This window comes from Mastigoproctus giganteus, chromosome 4 (assembly GCF_048544385.1).
Source record: "Mastigoproctus giganteus isolate SK-2022 chromosome 4, ASM4854438v1, whole genome shotgun sequence".
In the NCBI taxonomy this organism is placed as follows: Eukaryota; Metazoa; Arthropoda; class Arachnida; order Uropygi; family Thelyphonidae; genus Mastigoproctus; species Mastigoproctus giganteus.
The window spans coordinates 78,499,672-78,518,015 of record NC_143578.1 but is presented as its reverse complement, the minus strand read 5'-3'; the positions used below and the strand labels follow the sequence as shown (position 1 = coordinate 78,518,015).

At 36.3% G+C, this 18,344-nt stretch overlaps 1 protein-coding gene across 2 annotated transcripts in view; it reads left to right on the top strand.

Moving 5' to 3' along the window:
• Window positions 1-18,344, top strand: part of LOC150086857 (GRAM domain-containing protein 4-like) — a 216,734-nt gene that overhangs the window by 32,912 nt on the left and 165,478 nt on the right. For both annotated transcript variants that reach the window (XM_090371631.1, XM_090371632.1), the window contains one exon: window positions 14,397-14,459. In XM_090371631.1, coding sequence (XP_090227757.1) covers window positions 14,406-14,459 — 54 coding nt within the window. In that variant the 5' untranslated portion in view covers window positions 14,397-14,405. The remainder of the gene's footprint in view (window positions 1-14,396; window positions 14,460-18,344) is intronic.

Sequence of the window (18,344 nt, the reverse complement as noted above, 5' to 3'; positions counted from 1 at the left end):
TGACTGTTCCTAGATCCACTTCGTTCTGTGGTAGTACTGAACCAGGCTGGCGACCTTCAATTAACATCAGCCCCTATGATAATTTTGGCATTGAGGAGCTCCTGAGGTACGTTTTGCAAGTAAGTAATTGCAGGGAGGATGTCTTCTCCTGGTCGACAGTATAAAGAGATTGCACAAAATTCTCCTAGTGGGGAGATTGTGGGCACAGGCAGCCCATTCTTTATGCAGGTGTGTACTATTTGGTGGTGACGGGCTCAAACCCCGATCTAATCAAGAAGCATGTGTACTATGCAATGCTGCTCCTTCCCACCTGGCTACGGGGGGGGGGGGTCCTCTGTCATGCTGAACAACTTTGTATGTGAGTGGATAGCCTCTCACTACCTTACTATGGGTATATGGTTCTTGGAAGAAGAGGACATCAAGATTGTCCTCATCAGCCTTTTTTTTTTTTTTTCAGTTGCACTGCTACAGCCTTTGCCCTTTGGGCATTGTGTTAGGCGAATTTCACTATGTTTGTATTTAAGTATCTAGGGAGAGTCCCTGTAATTGGTTCTTACTTGTTGAGCACGCTTCAGTTTTGACGTCAATAACGTCCATGCTTGGGATACCCTACAGCGCTCAGGCTGTCACGAAAAGTGAAACATCTAACTGCTGTTATATCTCCGAAACTAATAAACAATTTATACTTATTTTGTTGGGTATATAATGCCGTCAATGAATATGCAAGAAAAAATTAGAAATTTTGATATTTATTATAATTTTTTTCGAAAAAACTAAAAAGTTCACATTTTGGGCATTTGCCGATGCACCTTGGTCACTTTCAATAACTTCTAAACTATGACAGATAGACATAAACATTAAGCAGCAAAATTGTTCAGTAGGAAACATAGTTTTTACATCTAAAAATAGTTTTTGATGTAGCTCTTATGGTTCCCGAGTAATAGCGATGCAAAGTTGAGAGAGAGAGTCAAAAAATTCGAGCATTTCAAGTTTTTTGCAATATCTTGAAAACTATAAATCTTAGACAAAAACAGTAAGCAACAAAATTGTTGCCCTTTGAGAGCGCTACAAGGAATATATAACTAGATTTCAAATCGGGTTTTTAGTTTTCGAGAGTGAACAACTCATTAAAGTAACTACTTCGTTCAGTTACTTTGCATTTGTCGAGCAGTGTGGTTGTGTTTCATTTAGTTAAGTTGTGACAATGCTGAAAGTTACATTAACTAAACATGTTCAAAGATTTCGACAAAATCACAAAAATATAATGTTGAAAAGCAAGCACCAAAGATGGTAGTGGAATGCAAAAGAGAGTTGTAAGTGTAAACACGAGCAAGAGCACTTATTCTTACTGAGAATAAGTAATAAGTCTTCTCTTTTAGTGAAGTGCTTCTTATTCAAGGTAGTGCAAGCAATACATGGCAACGTGTGAAGAAGGTACACAATATGAGATACAGATAAAATGATGCTCTTTTTACAATACTATTGTAGTTTTTTGTTTAAGAGTTATCTATGGTGTATTTATACCGATATTATATAGATAATTTATACTCTTGAACATATTGATGCCTTGCTGCATTTAGTTTAACTTAAACAAGTAGACAATGTAGAGAAGATCACATCGTCTGAAAGTGACATCGAATTACTTATAGCACAGCAACACACTTTACTTTGGAATGAAGACAGATATCTTGCGATTGCTCCTAGACAACACAATCAACCGATGTCGATAGTTTACGAGGAGCATGCTGAGGAACTGTCGTTTCCAGTGATATACTTAGGCCATCCACGTAAATTTAAAGATGGATTACATGTTACTCTGTTTATGATGGCAACTAACAAAATAAGACGAAAAGATAGCTGAGGAGTACTGCCACATCATATTCTATACGTGGCAATGAAAATTTTACGCTCGAGAATAACTGAAGGTTTATATTTCACTTTCAAATGCGTCGGAGAAACTCCCAACATAATAAAACATGATAGAAGACCAAAGATTTGTTGAAGAATGTGCGAACGTAACTTGTCATTTCTCAGATCCATTCCAAATTCCGTACACTACTGATCACAACGCAAGAAAGCTGTCGTTGCTATGATCAGACAACTTGGTAAACCGACCATGTTTCTGACATTGAGTGCGACAGAGGTTCGCTGGCTACATCTCTTGAAAACACTTCACAGACTAAAGCAGTAGCGAAGATACAGAAGTTGATGATCCAATGTGAAAGAATTGACAGCATTGCAGTACGAAGCTAGTTAACAAGGATCCAGTCACGTGTATAATATACTTCAATAAGCTAGTTGACGTTATAATGCATGTACTGCAATTGAAAAGGTACAATCCTTTTGGGAAATTCAAATTAATCGATTTCTTCAAGCGTATAGAGTTCCTGCATTGTGGCAGTCTGCATGCTCACATTTTGCTGTGGTTACAAAACAATCCTAAAGTATTATTTTTGGAAGATATGCCAAAGACTGTAGAAATAGATGAATTGTGCAGTGCCGATGCTTTGGATCTTCCGACTTCTTACTCAAATCGTGCACAAGCATACATTTACTTGTTTCAAGAAGAATGATCGATACAGATTCAATATTCCATATTGGCCTATGGATCAAACTTGAGTTTTAATACGAATGAACACACAAGACAATCAACGTTCAAGTTTCAAATGACATTTTCAACCATATAAGAAAGATCTTTTAGAGAAACATTACGATACATCGAGCAGTTTCTAGAAGAGCACAAATTGGATATGAAAACTTATTGGATTTTATTCAATCAGGATTGACGAGACCTACCATTCTAATGAAAAGAAATACAACAACTTTGGATGAATAACTTCAATCTTTGGATAACTGGCATATTAAATTCGAACATGGATTTACATTTCATACTCGAGGAACGTTCATGCACATCATACATTGTAGAATATGTTAACAAAACCAACAGAGGCATAAGCCATTTGCATCAAGTTGATAAAATTGCAAGAAGAGTATCCAGATCAAGACTACACCAACGTGTTAGAATGCGTTAGCATTAAAATGTTGAACACCGTTGAAATGAGCTTGCAAGAGGCAGCTTGGCATTTGCTTCGTCAGCCAATAGCTGAGGCTAGTAGAGAAGTTGTGTACATTCCAACTACTTGGCCTCACACGTGTCAGAAAAGTAAGAAGAGCAAGAAGTGAATGATACTGGTCCACATGTCAGTAGAATCTCGATGATGTTTCTACCGACATATGGAATGAAAATATTATACAGAAATACGAGAAAAGACCAATAGACGGAGAGCTCGGTCAGCTTTGCTGACCGAGCTCTCCATCTATTGGTCATCTATTTCGCTGCTGCGAAATGCAATGTTGTGAAGGGACAAAGTAAACCTTGAAAACAGATGAGTCATAAGGTATCGCCACTATGAAATGTCTGAATTGGCAGAGTATAAATGTGAGATGGTTTTACTCTACTGGCCTTTCGAAAATGAAATGGTTGATATCTTAGATTCAAACAAGTTTCTTCAGATATAAATGAAAATGAAGAGTACATTATGAATTGCTGCAAAAAGTACGAGCCGGACATCGATATTGACAAAACATTAGAGTATTGTAGAAAACTTTGCATCAAAATGGATGATAAAGTGGATGCTTGAGCAAAATGCGAGGAATATGTTCAAAGTCGAATTGTAGAGGATGCTAGTACAGACTTCAAGAGAACAATGATGATATTGAAATGATTTCGGCAAACTCACTATCCGCTGGTATGTCGGCAAGATAATGTCATGACCAGCGACGATTACTGCAAGTTGGTTCGAATGACAAATAGAGAACAACACGAGTTGATTCTTGAAGTTATACCTCGAATAACAGATCGAGCTAACACAACACTGCTTCAAATATTCTTTACTGGTCCAGCAGGCTGTGGCAAGATGTTTACCTTGAAAATTATGATGAAACTTGCAATCGCTTAAGTTAGGCGTACAACTCGCTTAATAACACATTCGTCGCCTGCATGTCGATAGGGAAGGCGGCCAAAGTGATCAATGGTACTACAGTTCAGTCGGCGTTCGAAGTTGGTATGACGCGAATACATGGTGGTCTTGCTCGAGAAACTTTGCACCTCTATGTTACATAGAGGTGCAAAATGTTTCAAAACGTTCAAGCAGTATTCATCGATGAAGTTAGCATGATCAGAGCTGACATTTTGCATACAATCAATGCCAGACTGCAAGAGATCACTGAATAATTCAATTGCAAATCTCCACAAAATATATCTAAATCACCAAATCGATCGACGCCAGTGAATGCAAGGCAAATATTCAAGCCTCATAAGAATTCCGTCGGTGGTGCAATTTTGTGGCAGTCTCTCAGTTTCATTCCACTGGTTCAAGTGATGATACAAAGTGATGTATTCTCCAGCATATTAACTAATATTGGAAACAACGAAACGTTAGTTGTTGAAGAAAAGAAGTTAATCGAAAGTCGATTTAGAGCACGAGACTTTGTCATGGAACAACTACCAAATGCTATTCGTTTGTTTCTTCGTAACACCAATGTTGTTCAATATGACACTCAAGCGTTAGAAGGAAACGCCACCATCGATTGTACAACTGACAATCACTTCACCGATTACAAGAGTCATGAACAGTTGATTAGTATGCGAACAAAACTGCATCAAATGAGTAAAGCAGAGGTTTGCCGTATGTATTGCATCCATCGACTGGAAAACCTTACATGATCACTACAAACATCGATGTTGAGGATGGTTTGGTCAATGGAGCGATCGGAACTTTACAGCACGTTGAGATGGAAGAAACAAATCAAAAGATTGTGGTTACGTTTTGAAAGTAAGAATGTTGGAACTAAGAGTTGTCTGAAGTCTCACCCACACATTGTCGCATCGTGGTGTGTTAAAATCTGGCTGGACTCAGATTACGAGATGTTCCGCCACATTATATTTCAAAAGCAAAATGCTTAAATGCAAAAGAATCCAATTTCCTTTGGTTGAAGCTTGTGCCATGACGGTTCATAAATCTCGGGGTGGAACTTTCAAAGAAATCATATTCGATTACGATAACAGACTCGAACAGCAACTGGTATACATGACATTGTCAAGAGTTAGAAGCATTGATGGCCTGTACATCAGAAATCAGAAAGACGACTTTACGTTCTACCATATTCACTGTTGTAATGCACTTAAGATGCAAGATCTTCGAACTGAATTGAAACGTTTGAATAGCCATTGTTTGGAAACACTATACAACCACATTATAATTTTGGGATCAAGTTGCTTTGTCGAGTTTCAGAATGGTATTTTGAAACTTCATAGTGAAAACATTGCGACTGATCCGATTCTCGTGGAATCAGTATCTTGGCATTAAATGAAACATGGCTTGAAATCAATGAAAATCTTGTTCGAGGATACAAACGTATCACACAATTCAAAAGACCTGTGTGATCTGGTGGTGTTGTGATATACAATAAAGTTGAATCGACAAAATGTACCCCACAAATTCTCATTACTGTGGATGCAGACTCGCTACAGCAAATGACTGGTACAGATAATTGTGGCAAAATTTGTGCAGCTGAAGTTGAAATAAATGGACAGAAGACTTTGCTTGTAACATTCTACCTCTCACTTAATTGGAGCAGATTAAAGTTTTCTTAATATCCAATCTAGCGATTTATATGCCCAAGTTTGGAGACATACCTAAAGTTGTAAGGAAATTCAACTTTCAAAAGATCCCAATAATTTCAGTGGGTGATTTCAACATTGACGTTAAGAAACCTGAAAATGCTCCATTTTTCAACTTCATGGAATCAACATTTGATCTTAAACTTGTATCAGATCCTACAAAATCTGCTACACAAGGTCAATCATGGTATGTTAAAATCTGGCTGGACTCAGATTACGAGACGTTCTGCCACATTATATTTCAAAAGCAAAATGCTTAAATGCAAAAGAATTCAATTTCCTTTGGTTGAAGCTTGTGCCATGACAGTTCATAAATCGACTTGGTCTTCAATCACTATGTTAATAGTTTGAATTGTTTCTACTGTGTATCCTACTTTAGTTACCACAAACATTGTTGATTGTAAATGAAAATACCGAATAAAATAAAACTGATTTTATGAAGCTTAAATTGTATTTTTTCATTTCACGGATCCATCTTCGGCTACATGGAGCCAATGTCGATTTTTATATGTGCAGGGCAGTTGCTCTCCCTGATGAAGTGATCAGCTGGTAGCTTTAGGGCTTTGCAGTTAGCACATGTTCGTGGTGCTGATTTATTCGGGGAAGCATTATAATTGTGGCCTATATCTGCACAGTGCCTGCAGGTTGGGGAGGTTTGTGCACACGTGTGAGTGGTATGACCAAATTGACAACATCGAAAGCATTTTGGCAAAGCCATGTGCTCCCTAAAGCAGTGGCTGCCCCAATTTATATAGATCCTTGTCTCCTGGTTGATTATTTTCCAGGCCACAGGCATAAGTACATTTCCGCTTCTGGCCTTTGTTTGATATTTTGGTGTGACGAGTTGGGATGGGTCAGTATCTGGGAAGCCTGCTGTAGTTTTCTACTGTAAAATTCACCTGTCAGCTGGGCCGGGACAGGGTTGCTTTCACTATCATTAGATTAGGATACTCGGGCCCTTTTTCCTTGAAGCCTCCGCAAGAAGGCTGAGGGTGGGCACCTTGGGATTTGCAATAATTTAATATGCATCTTCTTGCATCTCTGTTTCAATTATGACTCCAGTGTTGCGGGTCTTCCTTATTGATTTTATCTTGGTTGTCTTAAATTCTTCGGTAAGATTGTTGATTACCGAGATCTTCACTGGTACGGTGGGTCTCTGGTATGGCTGGCTTTAGGATGACCAGATGTGGTCATCCAGTAGAAGTTTCTTCTTTTTGTTAGGGGCTGAAGGAATCGATTGTTTCTCTGTGGTGGGTATGGGACTTGTGCATTCGGCACAAATACATAACGTAAACCCAGGCCTAGAGAAGGGCGCCGGAAAAGAGCTGTCTTATATTGGCGGTGTTAAAATACCTCGCACATGTTTTTAGGCTAGATTTGTTGAGGTTCTATGCCAAAGCAGATGAACTAGGTGGAGATTGGCTTTTGCCTAGGAGCCACCCTTGACTCTGGGATACACGTACAAAGTGCACCAGGAGGTATAATATAATGTCTTATATATATGTAACGAGAATGTTAATAAATATAAAATTGTATATATATCTTTTTGTAAATATTGTATATATATATATATATATATATACACAATAATGTGTAATGTGTAATAATTGTGTGTGTACAAATAAATGAAATAAATGAAAATGAAATGTTGCAGTACTCAGCACTTCTGAGTAGGTAGGAGCGTGCTGGCTTTTATGGCTCCTACAGCCATAAAAGGCTCAAGTTTTGCTTTGGCTCTTTCACACTGAACATTTGTTTCTATGAGAATTGTCTCAAGCTTCATCCAGATAATGACGATTTTTCATCATGGTCCAGTTGTGATTCTATTGTTAGAATCCTTCAATAGGTCCTCGAGTTCAGCTCTCTTCCAGTGGGAACAGTTCCCACTGGAAGAGAGAGAGGTCCAGGGGAGCAGCAGTCTCATCCAATTTGCCTTCAGTTGATTCAGTCTGTGATCATAGAACTTCTGTCGGGTTGGCTAAGATGTATATGTTTGCTTGCTTTTTCTGTCTGCCACGTATACATCATAACAGAAACAGAGGCCTTGCTTATTGCTGTGTTTCCTATGGTTTTGGCTACCGGCCCTTGATGATGTAGTTAAAATCTGAGGACTTACAGCATTTAGTACCATTTATATATTTTCATTTAATTTTATTTTTATAATTTTTTAAGTAATCTGCTTTTATTTTTCAGGCACTTTTAATTTTTTACATTGTAACTATATCTGTCAGGTCAGCACTCCTACCCATACACTTATCTAATCCATTTTCATTATATATACACTGTGTTCAAAGAAAGTACATCACTTAGGAATTTCACATTTCTAACCCTTTTTTGCAATGGTACGTAACATTAATACATAGCATCATTAATACATAGCATACGTAACATAGCATCACAAATAGAAATATAAACAAAAGATATTTATTAATAGTTAAGGCAAAGCTAAGTAATATTTGACAGGTGCTCTCAAAATATTCCAAAATGAGCATTTCCAACCTTTATACAACAGTTTTGGTAAACACGACAATTATGGCTGAAATGTTATCAGAAGCCCTCAATTTGCTTCAGTTTATCATTTTAAATGGAAAACAAAATGAAAAGTTCACCATGTGCAACTAATATTTAGTTTATCTGCCTCTGCCCCTGATCACATCAGCACACCGTCGAGGCATTGACAAAATCAATTTCTGAAGATAATCAACTGATAGTTTGTGGTTCCAAACACTAATTATGCCTTCTTGAAGTTCACAAAAGGTCTTTGGTTTCTTTCTGGCAACAGCAGATTCAATACGTTGCCAACAGTTCTCTATAGGATTCAGGTCCGGCCGGGCTGTTTCATGGCCAGCAAAGAGTTCTAATGGACCATTCTTCCAACCATTTTTTCACCTGTAACAAATGTAAACACATTACTGTCGAATCTCTAATGCAGAAATGAAGCTAAAGTAACTACACAAGAGCTACTTACTCTTTTGGCCCGATTATAAGGAGCAGAGTCGTCCTGAAAGATGCAGTTACTTGGCAGGTTGAAATGGTCTCTAATGGTTGGCAGCAGTTTGCCTTCCAATATAGCCAGGTATCCATCGGCATTTACAGAGCCTTTTATAAACTGCAGTCTGGATGGTATTCTTCACTACATCTACAGCGAATCGTTTGTCTCCCATCAGAGCCATGCAGGTTGAATTTCTTCTCATCCGAGAAAATAACTCACTTCTACTGTTGGGGGGGGGGTCCATTTGACATGCTCCTTACACCAAATGAATCGGGCCTTTTTCATTTTTTCTATGAGGAGGGGTTCTTCTTAGGACGTCGGGCTACAAGTCCATTTTTGAAGAGGCATCTTCTGACCGTTACTGCACTTGCTACCACTCCTGTATGTTCTTCCCATTCTCTTTTCAGCTCAGACAAAGAAGCTTTACGGTTTTTAAGGCATAAGCACTTCAAAATGCGGTCCTGTTTTGGCATAGAGACTCGTTTGCATCTGGTTCCTTTTTTCCTATCATCAGAACCAGCATTCTTGAGTTTGGAAAGAAATCTACTCACTGTTGACTGATTACAAGACACTCTATAAGCAATATGATGGGAGGAACATCCTTCCTCATGTAAAGCAACAATATTACTTTTTCTTCGTGGTTTCAACTGCATGTAACTCACCATCCTGACACAGTCAAGGAATGACTGCAACTCTTGCAGAGCGTGCTTATACAGCTGAAAGTAACAGCTGATACAATATTACGTCATCACCTACACGTGTCAATCTTATCTGATGCCATCTGTAAGAAATATTGGCATATACTTACGTTATTCGGACAACAATTACAATTTTAAGATGTGATTCACTTTCTTTGAACACCAGTGTATGTATTATATATATAATACATGTAATGCAAATTAAACCTAGTAATGCAGAATGGTAAGGCCAAGATAACTGGAATTAATGCAAGTGAAGGTATAAATGTCTGAAATCTAACAACTTTGGGACCCAGCGATTGTTGATTTATGGATAATAAATCTGACCAAACATGAAATGTCAAAATTCAAGCACTGATAATTAGAGAACACTGGCAGTGCAGCCATCTACTTTTTTTGATAATTTTTCTGTATTATTAACTATTTTTATTAACTACATTATTTTATTCCTGTTTATTTTTTGGCCCTTAAGCTATTGATTGCAATTTGGAAATGGAAAACTTGGTACCACAAAGCTGTTGATTACAAAATCAATAATTATCAGAATGACTTTGTAGGTAATCACTTTGGTAACTTCATGGTGCCAAGAATAAATAAGAATAAAAATAATGTAGTTAATAAAATTAAGTTAATCATAAAAAAATTAACACAATGTTATTATAATATTCCATTTAAAAAAATAAAATGGGATATTTTTCACAAGATGATTTTTATACCTTTTTTAGGAATAAAAGTAAAGGCTTTTATATTCCCACTCCTCTTCTGTTATTTGAACAACACCAAACATTTTCCACTATTTGGTGGCCATGAGAAAATTTTCTGTGATTATCGGAATACTGTACTTGCAATTGCCTTGAAATTAAGGCAAAAAAAAAAAAAAAAGCCACTTCAGAGACTTTGCAGCATGTGGAGTTTGTATAGTGAGTTTTTCGTGTCATTTTATCCATCAAGATTGAGATAGGAGATAAGCCAGTTTCCAGATACTCCTGATATATTGTCAGCTGACTTTACTCTTAAACCTATCAGATGAAAGGGACCTGGGGGTAGTTGTGCAGGCAGATATGAAGTTCTCTGAGCAGTGCAGACGGGCTGCAAGAGTAGCTCATGGTGTATTGTCAATGATATATAGGAATTTTTCTAGCAGGGATAAGGAAGTGATTATTCCCTTGTATAAGGCAATGGTCAGGTCACACCTAGAGTACTGTATACAGGCCTGGAGGCCTCATTTCAAGAAGGATGTAGAGCTGCTGGAACGAGTACAGAGAAGTGGAACAAGATTAGTGAATGGAACAAAGGGTTGCTCTTACGAAGAAAGGCTTAAGTTTTGCGAATTACAGTGTCTGGAGACTAGGCACCAGCGAGGTGATCTGGTAGAGGTGTACAAAGCCTTGAATGGTTTGAGCATGCTCAATGCTGATGTGATTCTTCCTCTTGCTCAGAATAATCACCTGAGAGGGCATAAGTTCAAATTGAGGAAAGACAGATGTAGGATAGATGTGCGGAAATTTGCCTTTAGCCAGCGGGTGGTTGGTAGGTGGAACAGACTTCCATCCCTTGTCGTGGAAGTTGATAGCCTAAATAAGTTTAAGGCTCAGCTGGACAGGTATTTCGAACGAACAGAGGGGTGAAGTGGAAGTGGTTATTTTTTATTTATTTATTTTACTTTATTTTTTTTTTTGGCTGATGCTGCATAAGCTTGCATTTCTTGCGTCAAATGCCTCTACTAATGCTAATGCTAAAATTGCAAATGAAATTCTGCATGACTGGGTTAGGATACCTTTAATATAGTACACACATGCCTGTTTTACTTACTAAAATATTCATTAAATAGCTATACAGAGTATAATTGGAAGTGAAAGAGTAGCAAATATGGTCTTAACTCTTTGCAGTCCAGCATTATTTCCACTCTTCCCCATGCAGTCCAGCTCTATCAGTCAAACAATTGACTAGTTGAGTGATGTTCAAAAATTATTTATTTTTGGGTTTGCATGAGCTAATATATAAAATAGCATGACAAAACAGTTTAAAACTTTAATGCAATATTTCTTCTTGAAAGAAATATTCATAAAACCTTATGGATTATTGACAATGTTTTTTACTTTAGAGTCCCTACTTTTAATTCCTTGTTTTTCCTTGTGTGGTTGGGTAGAAATGTGACATCCGAAATACCTGATAAATACAGTCTTGAAAAATTTAACTCTGTCCATTAGAAGGACCAGTATTTCTTTATATCAGTTTTTTTTTTTTAGTCCCATGATAACTCCAAAAATTTTCTAGTTCATTTAGTGAAATATAAACTGTTGCCCCATATAGACCAGTCAGAAACTATCTTATTTGTAAGGGTTTTTTTCCTTTCTTTCCTCCTCAGTTTCTTCAGGAAAGCCTAACAGTTTCTCAGTTTTCTATCAGAAAGTTCCTTTATTAGATCTTGATGGCATCTAAATACTTTACTCTAACCCAGAGTATAAGTTACTTTGTGACTTCTACACTGGGAAAAAAAAAAAAATGCTCCCTGATGTTACCAATTGAATACCAACATCTACTTAGTTTTTCAGATCATTATTTGAAGTATAAATGATGACAGTAGCAGAAAACAGGTTTTATAATCTTAAATGCAGACACTCATGCCAGTTTCCACATTGGACTTGAGAAGGACAGAAAAAAAAAAAACACTGCCTGCCATTAACTATTGAATATAAGCATCAATTTAGTTTTTCAGATTGTTTATATGAAGTATAAATCAATGGGCAGTACACTGGGAAAACAAATTTCATAATCAGAAATGCCAATGGTTGTGCCAAATGAGACATTCAGACTTCAGTTTCAAAAACAAAAACCAAAACTGCTTGCTGTTAATAATTGAATATAAATATATATTTGGTTTTTAAGATTCTCTATATGAAGTATAAATAGATTGCAGTACAATAATTGAATCAATACAGTGGAAAAACAAATTTCATGATTGGAAATGCCAACATTCTCATCACCACAACATCCAAATGAAAGAGAACTGAAAAACACAACACCATATGCACTTAATAATTGACTATAAACTTCAATAAACAGGGATTTAGCGTTTCCGATTTTATATGAAATGTAAAGAAATGGTAGTACAAAAATTGCATCAGTACAGTTGGTAAAGAAATTCCATAATCGGAAATAGTGATGGGAGTGCTGGATGCAACATTGTACTGGAAGTGGAATTTTATAATGTTGCACCAGGTATGACATTGGACTGCATAGGGTTAATGAAAACCTGGTAAAAGTTTGCCATGCCAAGCAAATTTTATTCTGTAAGTTTTTTATTTCTATGGCAATATAAACATTGTGGTCCATATGTAATACTCTTCCTCACTTTAGAAAGAAGTAAGCATTTAACTAATACAGAGATTAATAAAAAAGTTAATATCAGTAAAGAATAATTTTCAAAGTAATTAAGTGCACTGATTGGAAACCTGTGTTTCTGATAGTTGTAGGTTTAAAAATATGATTCAAAACACTGAATCCCCTTGTCCTCCCTTTGTTAACAATTTAGCAATGGCCACATTCTTTGTTAACATATTATTAAAGAAATGTCACATAGGTTGACAGATGACAAACTGATTGTAGAATACCATTTCACGGCAGATTTTATCCCAAATATTTTTGTTACAGCAGCAAAGGTACAGTTATATTTATATGCAATTTTTCAAAAAATAAATTAAATTAAAATAAATAAATCTAGTAAATTTTGGATTATTTTTGGCAGCCAGCAGGCTTGTCTTCATCCATTGCATGTTGAACAAATTTTGCATCAAATAATTGAAATAGCCCAGTTTTTTTAGGGGGGGGGAGGGTAAGAGGAATCTTGAAAATATCAAGATTTTAGAAATTTGGACATTTCTAAAAATTTGGACATTTCTAAAGCTGGATCCATTATTGTAAAAAATTGCATTTAATATTACACCAATTATTTAATTTTGTTTGGTGCAGAATCTATAAAAACTGAAAGAAAAATAACTCTTTCAGATGCCGTACCGAAGTATACAACAAAAAATCCATTAAATTAAGAAGCAACATGTGTAACAATAAACAGTAATACAGTAGATTCTTGGTCATTTGGGATGGGAATCGACTGTAATAAATTTTCCTGAATAATCAAAACCTGGGATAATCACAAAATGAAAGAGCTAATTAATGTGACAAAAACAAATTTTATTCATATATATAAATGTATACTACAGCATGAGAACATTTTACATAAAATTTAATGACGTAGCCCAGTGGTCAGGAGCGAGAGTGCATAGCACGTGTTCCTTGAGTGGACCGGAGTTCAAGCCCGTGACTACTAAATACGATAAATATTTGTATTGACGATTTATTGTAAACTCTACTGACTTGGTTGTCGTGCCGGAGTATAAACAAAAAATTTATTATTTTTTTAAAAAAGGAAACAATCAATTTACTGTTTCCCCTTGTTAGGCCTTCCTACAATTGGTTATTATACATACATTTAAAAGCATCATTTTGTCAGTCAGAGTGGTGTCATGTCTTCTTGTTCTATATAGTTGAGTACTGATGCTGCATGATGCAAAGCAGGATCAACCCGTACCATGGAGGCCTTTGTGATTATGAGCCTGGTGTATAACAAAAAATTGTTTTTAATGTAAAAATCCAACTGAAATCCATAAGCAAGCATTCTAGTGTGCTATATAGGGACAAGTGCAGTGCTGATAGTGACTAGATTGCACTTAATTTTTTGCAAAAACTGGAAGTGGGTACTTCCACTGATGGAAGTGAGTACTTGTTGATGTATGTTAATTTTATGTAAGTTAAGCAAAAGTTGCCTCATAATAATAAATCCTCCCCTCCTGTATATTTTAATATATTATTTATGTTATTGTTTTGGCATTCAAATGAAATTTATCAGAACTATTGTGGCCACAAAGCTTCTTTTTTTTTTTTTTTTTTTAAATAAAGATCTGTGCTGTAATAAGTCGGTGTGAATATAAAGTTTATATTAGAAATATTTTGCATTTTATAGGAAGGAGATATGGGTGTATCAGATAAATTCCAGTTAGTGCTGCATGTGGCAAGGAAAGTACAAGTAAGTAAATTCTGGGAATAATTTGCTTTTCTATATACACAAGTATTGTTCTGATAGTCTTTGTACAGAACATTCCAGACAATTCAGTTTCATATTAAACAAAACCTTCAATGTTTAGCCTGGGAAGAGGGTCTGAGGCAGACAGCAAAACTTCCAAAGAAACTGAAAGTTAAAATATCACCTTAGGTATGTTTTATGATTTTGATAATACTGTATTATTGGTATAGATCTTGCAGGTTAATGAACTGGATTAACTGCAGACAAATGTAGAAGGGACATGATCAATCATTTATTATATTCATTTCTAATGATATGTTGCATTCAGGATTGTTCATACAGCCTTGGTTACATGCTTCAGTGCAAGTTGAAAATTATTGAGGGTTGAAACAGGTGTTGTTGGAAGTTTCCCATGTAAGGGGGGAATGGGTGAGCAGCCTCCAAACCTCTTAAAAGCTAGTGAAAGGATAATAGGCCTTTTAGGACAGTGATGTGAAGCACATGATAGTTCATTCTTTCAGCAGCATATAGAATAATGACCACTCTACCTAGAAATTAAATATTCTACTGGTTCAGTTAAGCAGAGTAAAATTGGGCGGTCAAAATGCAGTTAGACAGGCATTGTACATAGCCTTGCCTTCCAAATTCAGCAATCCATTATCTGGTTGTGTTTTTGAAAATGATTGAATTGAAACACTGCTTTGGTGAATTAGTCATTCACAAAGCAGTGTGTTAGACCTAAATGTGCTCTGTGAAAAATTCACCCCAGGACACTTGAGTTTTTAGTGCTATCCAATGACATTGATAATAAATGGGGAGTTACCAGTTTCAGAATTCATACATTAAGCAGAGTCTAAGATAATATTTCACTTAACATGTTTAATGAATATTTTTAGAACTTTTAGATTGTTGTTTGTGAATAACATTGACAGTGCAACTTTTATCCATTTATATTTGCCCATATGCCACATGAAAATAAATTAGGCAGTTCAGGGATTGTGGTCTTACAAAATGCATGCACTGGCCAGTGATTTTTGACCCTATGCTATTTTTCAATTATTTAATATTCATGGCTTCAATTAGCCATAGAAATAAATCTGGGGTTCGTGGTTACTAGTTTGCCTCCGTTATCTATTCTGTATGGGATACATAATGGAGACATGTAGCTTACAATATATCACCATTTGTACAGCATGCATAATTATATTTATTGGTACAATATGTATAAGTACAAATGGTAAAACTTTACTTTAGGGTGCATCTTCCAAAAATGGCTGCGAGAAAAAGTGGAAGAAGGCAGTGATTGATCGGTGAAGACTCTGCCCACTCACTACTTTCTCCTCACCTGCACATAGCTGGGGGATGTCATGTGACATCACAATATGTTGGAGCTGAAATGAAGAAAAAGAAACGGCAATGTTTTTTTTAAAAACAATTAACAAAAATTAGCACCACATACAACTACTGATCCTTCTCGTCCATACATTATTAAACAATATTATATAAGAGAAGGAAGAAGGCAGTGATTTAGCAGTGGTTTTAAACCAGCACTGAGGGGTGGGACTCGTTTCCCGATTTTAAACCTGGGGGGAGGGTAATAATTAGTAACATTTTCCTGATTTTAAACCAGCACTGAAGGGAAGAGTAACATAAGGACACAATTAATTTCTTAATTGTGTTCTTATGTGCACATACTTCAACTATACATGAAATATGTCACATTCTTGCCAAAATAAGCCTGATAGCTTTGCCTACATTTGCAGAAAGTGGTATTAAAATAGCAGTGGAAGTCAACTTGTGAGAAAAACCTATGAACTCTATTTTGTATGTAAGGTCGAAGATAAAGTATAAGTGCCAAAGATTTCCTGTAGCTCATGTTCAAGGACATCAACAGGCCAGCTTAGAAGTAGTCATAAATTGAATGCTTTTTTGCTGTTCCAGTGATTTGGCTGGAACAACCTTGAGTCCACGTTTGTTACTTTTGCAAGACCAATTTTTCTGGGAAATTCAAGCATAAAGTTGAATATCTGATCATACCTTCTGCTCCAAGGTCAGTTCCTCACAATTATACAATGCCAGTGCCAAAACTGCCAGAAACTTATGGACTTGACTCAGCTTCGGGATCAGAAAATGAGTCTCCAGAAGATGCAGAACCCAGAATTCGGGATCAGAAAATGAGTCTCCAGAAGATGCAGAACCCAGAATTAGTTCAGCTCCAAACTTTTCAACTCTTGATACTATGACGCTGCATCTAATCAGTTAAGCAGAATTAAACGATTTGGTCAGAGATTTGGACCTCTCCAAAACCAAGCTCAATTAGTAGGATTACAGCTTCGGCAGTGGAATCTATTTAAAAAAGGGTGTCAAGGTGCCTTTTTTATAGAAAGAGGCAATCTAACATAAAGACCTATTACTCCATGGATGGTGCTTTGGTGTATTGTAACAGTGTTCAGGAATTAGTGTAAGAGTTACACCTGGAGCACATCCCTGAGCAGTGGAGGCTTTTTATTGATTTATCCAAGTCATTTTAAGCAGTTTTGCAAAAAATGTGCTATCAGGAACACAAATGGAATATCTGTGCCGGCCTAATAGTGGTAGCTTTGTTGACTGGGTTGCAAGTTGGATACACTAAATACTGTTGCTTTTTATGTGAGTGGGACAGCTGAGCAAAGGATTGCCACTACAGGGTAAAAAAATGGCCAGCCAGACCATTCAGAAACTGTGTACACCAGGCCAGAAAAATGTAGCATATCCTCCTTTAGTAGATAAGTCAAAAATCTAATGCTATTTACCTCCATTGCACATCAAGCTAAGTTTGATAAAAAAAATATTTGTGAAAGTGATGAACAAAAAAAAGGATTTTCCTGTTTGAGGCAAGAGTTTTCTCGAATCAGCGAGGCCAAAATAAAAGAGGAATTTTTGTGGGTCCTGAAATCACTGTTATTCCAAGATGAGGAATTCACTAAAAAATTAAATGCTACAGAAATAAGAACCTAGAAGGCATTTGAAAACATCTGCTTAGAACATTTTAGGCAATGAGAAATCACAAAATTACAGTGAAATTGTGGATGAGCTAATTTTATCATACAGACGCAACATGTTGTTAAAGCTTCATTTTCTACATTCCCACTTAGACTTTTTCTTGAAAACTTGGAAGTGGTCTCCAATGAACATGGTGAAAGGTTTCACCAAGATATTTCTCAAATGGACAAAAAGTGTTTTATTATCAGATAATCACTTTTGTAAATAGAATAAGGTTAATAGCCCCATTGTTCAAGATTTAGTACTGTATGTAACATTTTCTTAAAATATATGAAATATTTTTTACTAGAAACTTAGTGTTTGATTTTAAACCCTTCTCCTTTAAACTTGATGAGTTACATCAATATGGTTGCTATATTTGAATTCAGCAATGCCACATCTACAACAATCACCCTGAATTTTAATAGGGAGAAAAAAAAAAAAGATTTTTTTTTTTGCTCCCTATTAAAATTCAGAGTTAAAGGTGTAAACAGTAACACATTTTAGGTGGTGGAGAATGGAAGAGATCTAGGAGCAATTGTTCCATCTGACCAAAAATCGAATTTACACCTTCAGAAGGCTGAGCCACAAAGTCACCTTGGGGCCCACTGTAGTTCTGGGTATTTTAGATTTAAAGCAGTCAATAAAAGAAACTTTTTAATATCATAATTGAAATCACAAAAGAATGTACATACACATGCTTGTATCAGGTAATATATTCAATGATCACTGAATTATGGTTACCTACCTAATACTATGTTGGGCCACTGTTTGCATGGATAGCAGCCGCTATTTATCTAATAATTGAATCCACTGGATGTCTTAACGTGTCGGTAAGCGATCTTCAGCCATGCTGCCTACAAGGCT